The sequence below is a fragment of the Ornithodoros turicata genome, chromosome 10 (genome assembly GCF_037126465.1).
Source record: "Ornithodoros turicata isolate Travis chromosome 10, ASM3712646v1, whole genome shotgun sequence".
In the NCBI taxonomy this organism is placed as follows: Eukaryota; Metazoa; Arthropoda; class Arachnida; order Ixodida; family Argasidae; genus Ornithodoros; species Ornithodoros turicata.
In genome coordinates this window covers 29,519,543-29,532,329 of record NC_088210.1, presented here as the reverse complement: position 1 = coordinate 29,532,329, position 12,787 = coordinate 29,519,543, and the positions used below count along the sequence as shown (strand labels likewise).

The 12,787-nt window shown below is 44.8% G+C and overlaps 1 protein-coding gene and 1 long non-coding RNA gene across 5 annotated transcripts in view; one reads left to right on the top strand and one right to left on the bottom strand.

Annotated features, from left to right (window-relative positions):
- LOC135369810 (uncharacterized) overlaps nucleotides 1–12,787 on the bottom strand; it is a 57,570-nt gene that overhangs the window by 13,504 nt on the left and 31,279 nt on the right. The window lies entirely within an intron of this gene.
- The window catches only part of LOC135369809 (anoctamin-7-like), a 40,532-nt gene that overhangs the window by 20,178 nt on the left and 7,567 nt on the right, over nucleotides 1–12,787 (top strand). For 2 of the 4 annotated variants that reach the window (XM_064603346.1, XM_064603347.1), the window contains 13 exons: nucleotides 4,304–4,400; nucleotides 4,461–4,570; nucleotides 6,507–6,614; nucleotides 6,670–6,806; nucleotides 8,614–8,782; nucleotides 9,796–9,961; nucleotides 10,127–10,217; nucleotides 10,329–10,495; nucleotides 10,557–10,639; nucleotides 11,542–11,679; nucleotides 11,748–11,943; nucleotides 12,458–12,569; nucleotides 12,682–12,736. In XM_064603346.1, the coding sequence (XP_064459416.1) occupies nucleotides 4,304–4,400; nucleotides 4,461–4,570; nucleotides 6,507–6,614; nucleotides 6,670–6,806; nucleotides 8,614–8,782; nucleotides 9,796–9,961; nucleotides 10,127–10,217; nucleotides 10,329–10,495; nucleotides 10,557–10,639; nucleotides 11,542–11,679; nucleotides 11,748–11,943; nucleotides 12,458–12,569; nucleotides 12,682–12,736 (1,629 nt within the window). Of the gene's footprint in view, nucleotides 1–71; nucleotides 183–4,303; nucleotides 4,401–4,460; nucleotides 4,571–6,506; nucleotides 6,620–6,669; nucleotides 6,807–8,613; nucleotides 8,783–9,795; nucleotides 9,962–10,126; nucleotides 10,218–10,328; nucleotides 10,496–10,556; nucleotides 10,640–11,541; nucleotides 11,680–11,747; nucleotides 11,944–12,457; nucleotides 12,570–12,681; nucleotides 12,737–12,787 lie in introns of those variants that run through there. The other 2 variants (XM_064603348.1, XM_064603349.1) reach the window with 2 other exon arrangements.

Here is a 12,787-nt window from a genome sequence, read left to right as displayed (position 1 = left end):
AAAAGACACTACTACAACAAAAGCTCTCCTGCAGATCGGACTTGCCCCGTACTCATAGCATCTGCACGCAGGCTGTTCCATTACCTTCTACCGTGAATTTGAGTTGACATGGGAGATTGGCGTCATTGGTGCCAGCTGGAAGACGAGGATATGATACAGACCTTCTCGAGTAAAAAAGAAGGGTAACTCTCCTATATGTTGGATAAAGACAGCCCATTCGTTGTCATGTTCTGTTTCTTTGATAGACTATTCACAACTTCGATTGGCAGTGCAATCGCAACGTAAGAGGTGCTGTTAGTGGCCTTTTTTTTTTTTTTTTTTCAGCTCGTGTCAGTAAGCGCTATATTGTTTAGTTGACAAAGATACATGCTGGAATGATAAAGAAAAGCCTGTACGGCGGTGCGGATAAGGTGTAAAATCATCGCGGAGAATTGGTGGCGAAAACGCGTAGACTACTTGCATAAATTCCAGGAGGATCGCGCGAAACCGCGCGGTGCAGTGTGGGAGCTACGTTATCCGCAGCTTTGCTGCCTGCGCGCGTCTTCCATTCACATAACAATCAGATATCGATTCCCATGCACAAGAAATGAAATTATACACTCTAAAAACAGAGCTTCACCGTATAGCACGATGAGCGCCAACCATTGACACGAATGATAGGATTATCGCTACTGATTCCAAGAGAAGGGCGGGGCGTACGCCTTTTCGTCATATATATCCAAACTGACACAAAAAGGCGTACGCCCCCTCTTTATCTCTCTCTCTCTCTCTCTCTTCGAGTAAAGTTCTATTTTTGTAGTGTATGAAACAGTGAAACACAGAAAATATTGTTTTGCCCAGATCATCATATGCGAAAGAACCTATTTCCCACGATTCCCACAGGCTCTCTAATATGTCGAACAGATGGCGCTGCAAGTTTTACAAGTCGTCTATTTTAAGCACCTTATCCGAATGAATCCCGATCGTTTCGTATTCCTGTCAACGAGACGGCATCCCTTATTCCACAAGACGAAATGTTTGCACCTTAGCGCCCTTTTAACCCAGAACGCTATGACTGCTAACAATTTTTGTTCTTACCGTGTAGACATACCAACAAGGCATAAATAACTAGACAGATACAACACAGAACGGACAGAAAACAAATCAACAGGTCATCCAACGGCACGTGCGTGTTACCATGACAACGAATAATATAACAGCAACCTGCAGAGAAATGAATGAAGGAAAAGCCTCGTGGATAACGAATGACTCGCCTGCACGAAAGTGAGCGCGAAGCGAATATCCCTGTCCACTTACTCGTAGAGATCCTTCAACGGAAACATTCGAAGCAAAGGACTCAGCATGAACAGCCCGGCAATCCGTTGTTACTATGGTTACAAAGGGGTAGCCGTCTCGTCTCGGGTTTGTTTGAGCTGACGTCGCAACCGGATTTCGCTGTCCTACTTATCGAAGCCTCTCGCACATATTTTGTCTTGCCTTCTCTTGCGGCGCGCGTGCCGAGCCATGTTGACAAGGATTCAATTGGATCAATTTTCCTCCCTCTGTTCTGCACACAACGTCTGTGTAACCATCAGAGGGAAAAGTTTCGCGTTCCTTAGTTAAAACGACAAGCTGATAATGAGAAGAAAGTCACTGAAAAGGTTAGCCAGGTGTAGGACTCGAACCCACATCTTTTGGATTACCGGTCCAGGGCTCTTACCACTTGAGCTAAGCTAACACACCTCTCCAGCGACTTCTAAGGGTGCGTCAGCTTAGAGGACAAACCAACCACTCTCTCACTCATCCCACATTCACTCTTACATGTTTTCTCACTCATACACACATTAAATTCTTAGGCTCTCGAGGCTTTGTATGTATTTGTCCTTCTGTGTGTTCCAGCCTCAGAACATCAATTGCCTTCATGTACGACAAATTGACTTTGGTAGTGGCGGTGGTGGTGGTGATGGTGATGGTGGTGATGATGATGATGATGATAATAATAATAAGCGCAGCGTGTCATAGACACCGACGGTTCTTCCATAGTTAACTTGTTGATTAGTGTCTGAGCCACTTACACGATGATAATTATTGGTTGGTTATACATCTTCTCAAGGATAACTCGAAACGATACTGCACAAAATAATATTATCTAAATACAAAAACTACTTGATATTTGACTGCTATATTGTGCGGGTTAATATAGGCGCTTTATATTGAATCGCAACTGATTTCATAAAGTGCACGCTATATACGGAAACCAGTGAGCCACGTGCTTTCAACCCCAGTGAAGGTATATGAAGGAAGCTTACGTTCGATTAGGCTTCGCAACTAAGCATTAACAGCAAGGAGGAAAGGGTGGTGGGCAACTTCGTCACCTGGCGACGAACACGGGCAGTAATGCCCGGAGCACCGACCACCTTCCTATCGAACAAAGCTTAATCTAAGCTTTCAAAAGTGTCAAATCCACTCGCGGTCACACAAGGGAACTTCAGTTCGATCCACTTTTAAAGGCTCTCACTAGAGTGCTTGTCGGCGTCATACATTCACTGTCACCGCTTGCATGCACCTGTTGTATCAAGACAGTTCCTCAGTTCGTGCAGTGTAGCGGAAGAAGAAGAAGATGATGATGATAGGAGAAAGAAATTGAGATCCGCTCACTGCGCGACAAGCTACTCCGGGTCTTATAAAGAAAAAAGAAAGAAGAACGGCGGAAGAAAGCGAACCACGTCTGCATAAGTACAGTGATTATAGCCATCGTTTAAGCACGTGCTGGTCATGACGCAAGCCTAGTGAGCTGGACAAAAAGAAAATTCATGGTGCGCTGAAATACAATGAAAACGCTTTCAATGCTTCAAGGAATGGCTGCAGAAGTCAATAACGACACGTAGAGTGCACTTTGAACAATGCGCTAAAATCCCGGTGCTCCTGACGAAGAAAATGAAATGTAATAAGTGAGGTTATAACACTAAAAAAGAAAAGAAATTAGAGCATCTACTAGAAGAAATCCATCACCCGAGTAGTCTGGGCATGGAAACAGGAGAGAATGACACGCGGATCTATGCGCGCGGTCGTCTGCTTTTTTGTTCCCAGGATTCTTCATTACGCGTGATCGATGCCTTTATAGCAATGAATATGAGGAGGAAGTGTTCATCGGATGTGGGTATCAATCAATCAATCATTAAGCATAAATCTGACGTGAGAGGAATCGTAAAAAGTCTGGAATCGATCGATATGTCGGCAACGCCGACTGTACTGTGTGCTTGCTTGCAGTACATGAAAGCATTTCGGGGAAGCCACTCCGAGAATCACATGAACATGGGGGAAGCAGGATGTGTGTTTTTTTGTTTTTGTTTTTTTTTAGATTCCGCGTTAGACGTTCCGTTAGACGTGGACATGTGGAGATAGGATATGAGTGGTGGTGCGGGGTAGGGGAGTTAGTATGTGTCCTGGGCCGACTTCAATGTGTACTATAAGAACTAACGTAAGAAAAATCTCAGGCAGCACAGCCGGTGCCGGGATATGAACCCGCGTCATCAATCAGTCTCGGCCTGGAAGGAGATCACCCTGGCCTACACCGCTGAAACAAAACTTCACCGCATAGCACGCTCCTAGCCAACCACCATTCCGAATGATATCATTATGTGTCCCAACTTCCTCAAATCAGAGGGAGGCGCCTATCTGGGGCATGCATAATGTATCCCAGTTGGCGCATCCTCCCATTTTCAACAAATCAGGACAGAGAATGATATCATTCGAAATGATGGTTGGCTAGGGGCGTGCTATGTGGTGTGGTAAAATGGAAATGTAACGAAGGTAAAAAATGGCAAAGAAGCGCGGATAGTAATTTTAAACCCGAAAGGAATATAGTTATTAAACCGAAGCGAATAGCTTTCTGTAGAACAGAACATGTTCACACACGCACGTGCATGCGGCTCTTCGTGCAATGTCTTCGACAATTCGAATGTATTCCGTTTCGAAGAGACAGAGATTCGATTTGAAATTGAACATAGAACTCGATATTCGCTTCGAAATCGGAATCGAATATGCAATATTCGCTTCGGTATTCGAAAAATCCGAATATTCGGACAGCCCTAATGCTCAGCTATCTCATGTAGGAACAGCCGTGCCTGATATAGGCAAATGTACATAGGTGAAAAACGTAACGCGCTGTATTTAACTTGTCTCCTGGCCTCACTCAACCCGTTTGCTGAGCCCGTTTGCTTGGAGACCCTCGGCACACATCGGATACGAACCACCTCATACCACCCCCAAGCAAACGGGCTCGTTGAGCGTTTTCAAACTATTCCTTTTTTTATCTTTTAAGGATGCGGAATCTCCAGGCAGCGACCGTGGCCTCGTGATGGGCCCCGTCGAGGGCGAACCGTCCGGCATCTACTTCAGGGATGGGAAGCGAAGGATCGGTCAGTCGCTTTTAATGACGAAAGGCAGAGGTCGCTAAAATGCAATGCAATGAAATGCAGACTTCATGCTGGTCTTTGAGGACAGCGAAGGAGTACGGATGAACAAGCACGATGGATGGAGACAAACATTCATGGCCAACCTCCGCAAGGCTGGGCTCGACATGGAAGAGGTACCTTTGCGCGCTTCTGTGTTTGTGTGTGTGTGTTCTTAATACAGTTCATTTTTATTCTACATTTATCTGTTAGACCCTAAACTGTTATACCCTACACTCTTAAAAATGAACTTCACCGCACAGCACGCTCCTAGCCACCCATAATCTCGAATGATATCGCTATCTGCCCTGATTTGTTGAAAACGGGAGGCGTACGTCCGTTTTGTGAGATAGCATAAGCAACAGCATAAGTGTCACAAAAAAGGCGTACGCCTCCCGTTTTCAACAAATCAGGGCAGATAACGATATCATTCGAGATTATGGTTGGCTAGGAGCGTGCTATGCGGTGAAGTTCATTTTTAAGAGTGTAGCCGCACGGCAAACTTATACCCTCCACTCTTAAAAATGAACTTCACCGCATAGCACGCTCCTAGCCAATCATCATCCAGAATGATATCGTTATCTGCCCTGATTTGTTGAAAACGGGAGGCGTACGCCATTTTTGTGACACTTATGCTGTTCATAATTGTCACAAAAAAAAGGCGTACGCCTCCCGTTTTCAACAAATCAGGGCAGATAACCATATCATTCCAGATAATGGTTGGCTAGGAGCGTGCTATGCGGTGAAGTTCATGTTTAAGAGTGTAGTCAGACGGCAAACTTACGGCCGTTTGCGGAATGGCCGTTACTTCATCTGTAGTCCAGCCAAAATTTCGAATGACATCGTACTCTACCCTGATTTATGGAAAATAGGAGGCGTACACGTTTTCTGTGACAGTTGTGCAGTTCATAATTGCCACAAAAAGGCGTACGCCTCCTGTTTTCAACAAATCAGGGGGAAAGAACGATGCCATTCGAGATGATGGTTGGTTAGGAGGTGAAGTAAATGCCATTCCGTTTAATGCATTAATCTTTGGTAATCTTTATTTAGTCTATATTGCAAAAATGTACACAAAGCGGGACTGTGAGGACAAGCCCTGTAGTACAGTCCCAACACAGTTCAAGAATTAACAGCTAAAAGATACAGTTTAGTTGTGATTAAGATATTGTTAAATCGATATGCGATTCTAAAAAAAAAGTAAAAACAAAAGTACAGGGGGAGTTACCTGACAACTAACACACTGATAAGTTACTGAAGAACTGAATTAAGTCTGCAATGTGGCTAGGGTATTATTTAATTCTTTCAAATGCCTGGATCATACTCATAAATGTATTTGTCACACACTCTTCAAAATGAACTTCACCGCATGGTACGCTCCCTCATCCCGATGCACGATGATGTAGCAATTATGCAGTACATAACTGTAAGAAAAAAAGGCGTACGCCTCCTGTTTTCAACAAATCAGGGGCGAGATGATGGTTAGCTAGGGGCGTGCTATGCGGCGAAGTCCATTATCAAGAATGCGTAATACATCCCTGAAAACTTCACCGCAAAACGCACCCCTTGCTGAAAATACACTCTCAGAAATGAACTTCACCACATAGCACGCTCCTAGCCAACCATAATCCCGAATGACAACGTTCTCGCCCCTGATTTGTTGAAAACGGGAGGCGGAGCCTATTCTGTGCCGTGCATAGTGGTACAAAATAGGCTCCGCCTCCCGTTTTCAACAAATCAGGGGCGAGAACGTTGTCATTCGGGCTGATGGTTGGCCAGAAGCGTGCTATGTGGTTAAGTTCATTTTTAAGAGTGTATGAGATGCACGCTTCTTTGCGACACGTATGCAGTGACGTTAAAAGGGGGCGTATGTCCTGGACTTCCCGCATATCAGGAGTGATAGCGGTGCTATTCTATGGAATGGTTAGCGTAAAGCGTGTTATGCGGTGAAGTACTGTTGTAAGAGCGTATGGGACTCTGCATTCGTGTCGCGTATTGATAAAGCTAATTTTGTTAACAACGGCTGTTCCCAGTTTAATGCAGCCTATTTTTTTAATCTGTGGACTTTTCCATCAGGAAGTGGTGGAAGGCGAACGCAAGACAGTTCACTTCATCAAACTATCAGCCCCGTGGGCCGTTCTAGTTCAATACGCCGAGGAGCTGTGTGTGCGTGCACCGCTTCAGGTACCGTAGTACGATGCCTCGAGATGAGTGATCGCCATGTCTACACCCCGCCCAGGCCCATCCAAACCCCAGCGTCAACTGGTCAGCCAATCTGCTCAGCCTGCTTAGGATACCAAACATAATGGACTCGGACATTCCAAACAGACCTCTCGACTACTACACCTGCACTTTCAAAAAGTCCAAGCTGGACAGGTGAGGCATTAGTCAACGTGGTTAATTAATATCAATTTAAAACGTAAACGCATGTTCATCACCAATAAGCCCGCATACATGACATGCAACTGTTGGAACATAGCGCTAGGTTTTCATCGATCGCAGCGAAGGAATGGAGAATGCGATATAATGCTAGTCCATCGCTCAGAGCCGCTGTACTTGGCACCCAATTAGCTCTAATGCACGGGTAAACACAGCAGTCGAGATAGCAGGGCGCAAAATAACAAGAAGATGGCGTTCATGATTACGAGGTCTACGGCGGGGAGCATCATATATCAAAATGTGGCATGTGTGCAAAACAGTCGTGTTAACAGACTTGAAAATGGGCGCTTCTACTCACGATTAACAATGCAAACGTGAAACAAAAAAAAATTAATGGGTTTATTGATTGGCTAGATAAAAAATATCGGGAAGCAGCCTATCATGCCACCTAACGAGCCCTGCTGCTCCCACCAAGAAAAGAAAATGAAAGAATAAGAAACGAAACTATCAAAGGTTTTTGAGGGAAACCCTTTTTATCAATTGTGGGAGCAATGTTTTGTCTGACCGTCGGAACTTCTTTGGGGAAGTTGTTCCCCACTCCCACCGTGATCTTGCTGTTTCTGTATACAGGGGGTTTCTAATGTGACAAAAAAATTCTACCTTGCGACGTACTCGCCGGAGGATTGTGGGACTCTCAACAATTATCTTCTGGAAACTTTTACCACAATTGAGGAAGGCTATGGACAACAATTTTTAATTGCGGGAAATTTATTTTTTCCGATTGAACTTTGAAAATTGCCAAGCGAACCTCACTTCTCTTTTACAGAAATATGAAGTCCTCAACGGATAACCGCAGACCCAACAAAAACTATGCACAGTATCGCAACAGAAATAGTCGAATAAAATTAGTAAAAATTACGCTTTGGCCCCGCCTGCTTGATTTTCGCAAAGAAGCGCGCGCGAAATGTGCGTCTAGCGGAGGAAGCGTCACCGCCTTCATTTGTTTCGCCGTCTTTGTGATAAGACGGTTGTCACTAGTATCAAGGTCAAAGCGAGGGAAAGAAAGGTAAAAGAAGAGGCGGGGACACTTGCTCCCCTCCCCGCGTCTTCCGTGCGATCTTCTCTGCGACAACATTCCGTGGAGGACTTCATATTTTTGTTTTAAAAAAAGTTAGTTTCGATTGGCAATTTTCAAAGTTCAATTGAAAAAATAAATTTCCCTCAATTAAAAATTGTCTAAAGCCTTCCTAAATGTCTTGGTATGTCACACGGAAGACCCTTTAACCGGGATACTTTTCCCTCTGGGTCTTCCATCTGTAAAAACTGTACTGTTCATTAAGCATTGTAAAGTTTAAATCAATTCAATTCAATTCAATGTCGGCAAAAGTTTCCAAAAGGTAATTGCCGAAGTCCCCACAATCCTCCGGCGAGTACGTCGCCAGTTTGAATTTTTTATCACTTTAGGTGAAACACGCTGTATACCTTCGGGCGGTGCACTAAAACCTCAGCTGTGTTTGAGACTTGTGTTTGTGTGCGTCCTTTCTTATTTATTTTCCCTTAGTCTCGGGTTTTCGTTATGGATATCTGCCACCAGCTCGCTTGCTTTCTTTTTTTTTTTAATCAAGATGTGCTATTTGAGCCTGCAAGATTACGCGATCTGCATTCAACGTGTCCAAATAGAGGCGTGGCCTATCATTACAGCTGAGCCCTGAGGTGTCAAAGCATCCCCTGTCGTTCGAACGCTTGTTACGAAATACAGCTAAGCTACGGGAGACATGTGAGTCATTATAATGTTTTCTTGTAGGTTCCTAGGTAGTGAGAACCAGGAGGAGTACTTCACCACGACGCAGCGAGTGCGTATCGTCTACGAAATTTTACAAACGGCGCAATACGGCAAGAGACGGAAAGCGCAGATCGGCATCGACAGGCTCATCGAGGAAGAAGTTTACACAGCGGCGTTTCCCCTACACGATGTACGTATTCGTCCAGCATGCATGCTATAGTCGGGCGTGTAGACACACCAGTCCGTCCGTCCTTCCGTGGCGGTCTCCTGTAAAGCGTGCTTTCACTGCAATGGCGCAGTGTATGCAGGAGAAGCAACCACGTGATATGCTCCCGTCCAGCCTTTTAGCGGAAAATGTTGGGCTGCTGTGATTACTGTGATGTTTGTAAAGCGGGATCTTCGGCGTTCCTTAGATGCACACCATGACCTACTACTATACTAGAGACCTGGACATCCGCAATGCTCCCAGCACCGGGGTAGTAGTTCTGGCAATCGCCGCCTGGCTATGGGATTTGGCGCTAGCTCGCACTATTCGTTACCACGTGACTTGTCGAAACCGCGGCGATGTATGGTAGGCTGTGTTGACAACGACGAAGCAGTATAAGAGAGATAATAGCGCGTGCTTAGCAACAGCCTGTGTATCCCGTATCCCTGCGTAGCAGACTAAAGGCGGTGGCAAGGGTGATTCCCTCTCCCCAATAATGCTATGTGGCGCTTGCAGCGGTCACCAGCGTAACTAACCCACGACCCGCCTCTCCCATAAGGGGATCGCCAGCTGTCCAGGTCTCTAGTATAGAGTAGGTCGTGATGCACACTTCGGGAAGACAGCAATCCATTCCAATCCAAAAGGAAGACGGATCATGTAGAGCGCGCAACACGACAGTGACTACATGAATAGGCAAAGCCTGTCAACATGTTTACCCATTACAAGCACACGTTCTGTTAGATTGTTGCATGACTTAGACACATAGAACAGGTATTTTAGTATCATACACCTCGCCAGCGATTTAAAACAACCCAGGCTTTGAAATCGCGCATTACACACGTTTACTCACACTGAATTGGCGCTGTTGCACAGGGCGCATCAAGCATACTTACTTGGCGTTTTTGAGTTGTACTGAAGTTTCTAAATGCCAATATACGCCTTCTGTAATTAGAGTGCGCGACATTCCGGCGACTGAGAACGTGCTTTGTGCATTTTAGGGTCCATTTCGGAAACCGCAGTACTACATGGCGCCCAGTTCGCTCAACAAAAGGCAGGTTCTTTTCGAATACTGGGCCAAATGGTCGTGCTGGTACAAGTACCAACCACTGGACCACATCAGAGAATATTTTGGAGAGAAAATAGGCATCTATTTTGCGTGGTTAGGTAAGCATTGCGATGCGGTATTACCATAAAATAGATCCTTTCACTGGGCAATTCATCTTGATATCGAAATAATGGGCTCATTTCGCTAATTTCACTTATTGCGATGAACCACATTTACCGTGTCATCAAAGTGCTTATCAAACTCATTCTTTGTCTGTTTTGCAGGATTTTATACAGGGTGGCTCCTGCCAGCCGCGGTCGTAGGACTGATAGTATTCTTGTATGGAATTATCACCGTCAGCAAGGATGCACCCACGTAAGATTCAATTATGTCAAATCTTTGAAGTATGTACTCAGTCAATATGTGATTATGTTAAGACGTTATCTAAAAGCGTGAACCAAATATGAAACTTTTTTTCCCGACTAGAAACGAACTCTGCCACAGCGGAATGCGCTATAAAATGTGTCCAAAGTGCGATGAGTCCTACGGTTGCAGCTATTGGTACCTTAGTGACTTATGCATCTCTACAAAGCTTACGTACCTGTTCGACCATCCGGGTACTGTGTTCTACGCCATTTTTGTTTCATTTTGGGGTAGGTTACCCTCGCATTACAGTACAATTGCACCCTTCTGCAACCGATGCAACTCTTACAGCCGTGAGTTTCCTCGAGTACTGGAAACGGAAGTCGGCGAGTCTGTCTCATCACTGGGATTGTATGGATTTCGAGGAGGAGGAGGTAAGAGAATGCGATATCCCTCCCTAATCACCAATCAAAAAGAATGTCGTTACATTACAGCCACGAGCGAGTGTAATATTACACCGGAAACTGCATCATAATTCAAGGTGCTTATGGGAAAATGAGAGAAAAACCTCCCCACTTCATTGTCAAGATGTAGTTGCTGTTGTTGTCGTTACTCTTAAAATTGCTTGTAAAGTCAGCTACTGTCATTCAAAAGAAAGTAGAAACAAGAGTTCCGTCCTGTAGTCGTTCTTTTTTCTTCTCTTTCCTTTTTTTTAAAGAGGAGGAGACCGTACGCTTCATTGAGCTTTCTTCGAATGTGTTAGCGATGCCCTACCCTACTAGTTCTACAGTTTACAGACGTAGTCCCCTACATACTACACGCAGTAGTAAAGTTGGAACAAATAAAATTTACAACCCACATCGCAATTTTTTTAAGTAGAGCGCTCTAAATATAGTGGCTTCCCTTGAAGAACAATAAGAAAAGAAACCCATGAAATCCGCATCTCTTCGCCCAATACTTCCTAAATAGGTCGTCTGTTTATTAAATTGATGCACAACACGGTGCCTAGTAGGACTATTTTTGCCTCCAAATTTATTAGTGTAGCAGGTGCGAGGAGTGGAGTAGACGCTCCTACACCCTTCCGTGCATGCAAGAGCGCCCGATGAGCGCAGTGCATTCTGGGCGTGCGTCGTCGCGCATCACTTCCCCCCCTTTTTTTTTCGAATGACAACCATAACAATTAATGAAAAACGTATGTGTCTCAAAGTCTAAAACAGTCTGAAAAAGATCGAAATCCATAATTACGTACACGTGGTTACCATTTCAATCCCTGTCACAATCACTTTTCCATCATTTATTGTTGTTGTTGTTGTTCATCTATCGTTAACTGCAACAGGAGAGGCCTCGTCCAGAATTCGCCGCCAAAGCAACACGCATCGAGCGCAATCCAATCACGGGTGTCAAGGAACCCTCGTTCCCGGCTCGCATTCGCAAGAAAAGAATCGCGGCTGGCTTCGCAGTTCTACTCCTCATGGTAACATGATGCTTGTATGGAACCCACGGCCATTCCTGCTACCACTTCCCTGTCCTTGTTCCTCGCAGCTCATCCTCGTCTTAGTGTTTATGGTATCCGTGATCATCTACCGTGTCCTCGTCTCCATTCCCATGTTCCGTAGCAAGTCATTCAAGGGAGTTGCTTCCGTGATCGCCAGTTCCTCCGGTGCCCTGGTTAACCTCATCTTCATCATGATCCTGGGAAAGGTGTACGAAAGGCTCGCTTTGCGCCTTACGCAGTGGGGTGAGTCGCCTGCGCATGCGCACTCTTTTGTTGTGTTACCGTGGCTTAGCCAAGGCTCTAAACGAGGAATAGGGTTGGAAAGAACTTCGTAGATATAACGAACACAGCGCCGCTCACGAAGACTATTCCTAAACTGCATCGTCCTGTACTACGGCACACTCTAAAAACTGAACTTCACCGTACAGCACGCTCAGCTCCAACCATTGCCACGAATGATGGGGTTATCACTTCTGATTCGAAAAAAGAGGAAGGCGTACGCCCTTTTTGTGTCAATTATCATATATCCAAATTGACACAAAAAGGCGTACGCCTCCCTATCACTTCGAATCAGAAGAGATAACCCTATCATTCGTGGCAGTGGTTGGCGCAGAGCGTGCTATGCGGTGAAGTTCAGTTTTTAGAGTGCAGGTCATATATTCGAATACATATATTATTATTATTATTATTATTGAAGTTTTTTTAACGAAGAAATAGTGACACTACGAGTGATGATGTCTTCTTATTCCTGCTTCAGAAATGCACCGGACTCAGACAGACTTCGAGAACAACCTCATCTTCAAAGTGTTTCTGTTCCAGTTTGTAAACTTCTATTCGTCCATTTTTTACATCGCATTTTTCAAGGGAAGGTACGTCTCGTTATTGCGAAGTTTATATAACTGTGTGTTGAGCTAAACTGCGAAAACTAATGTCCTGTCGGGCACGGTAACTGTTCTTGACTGAGCCATCTAATCACTGCAGGTTTGTGGGCTATCCTGGTCACTATTCACACCTTCTTGGTCTCCGCAATGAAGAAGTAAGTTATTGCATAGTTATTGCATATTGCAAGTAAGTTATTGAAGTAGTT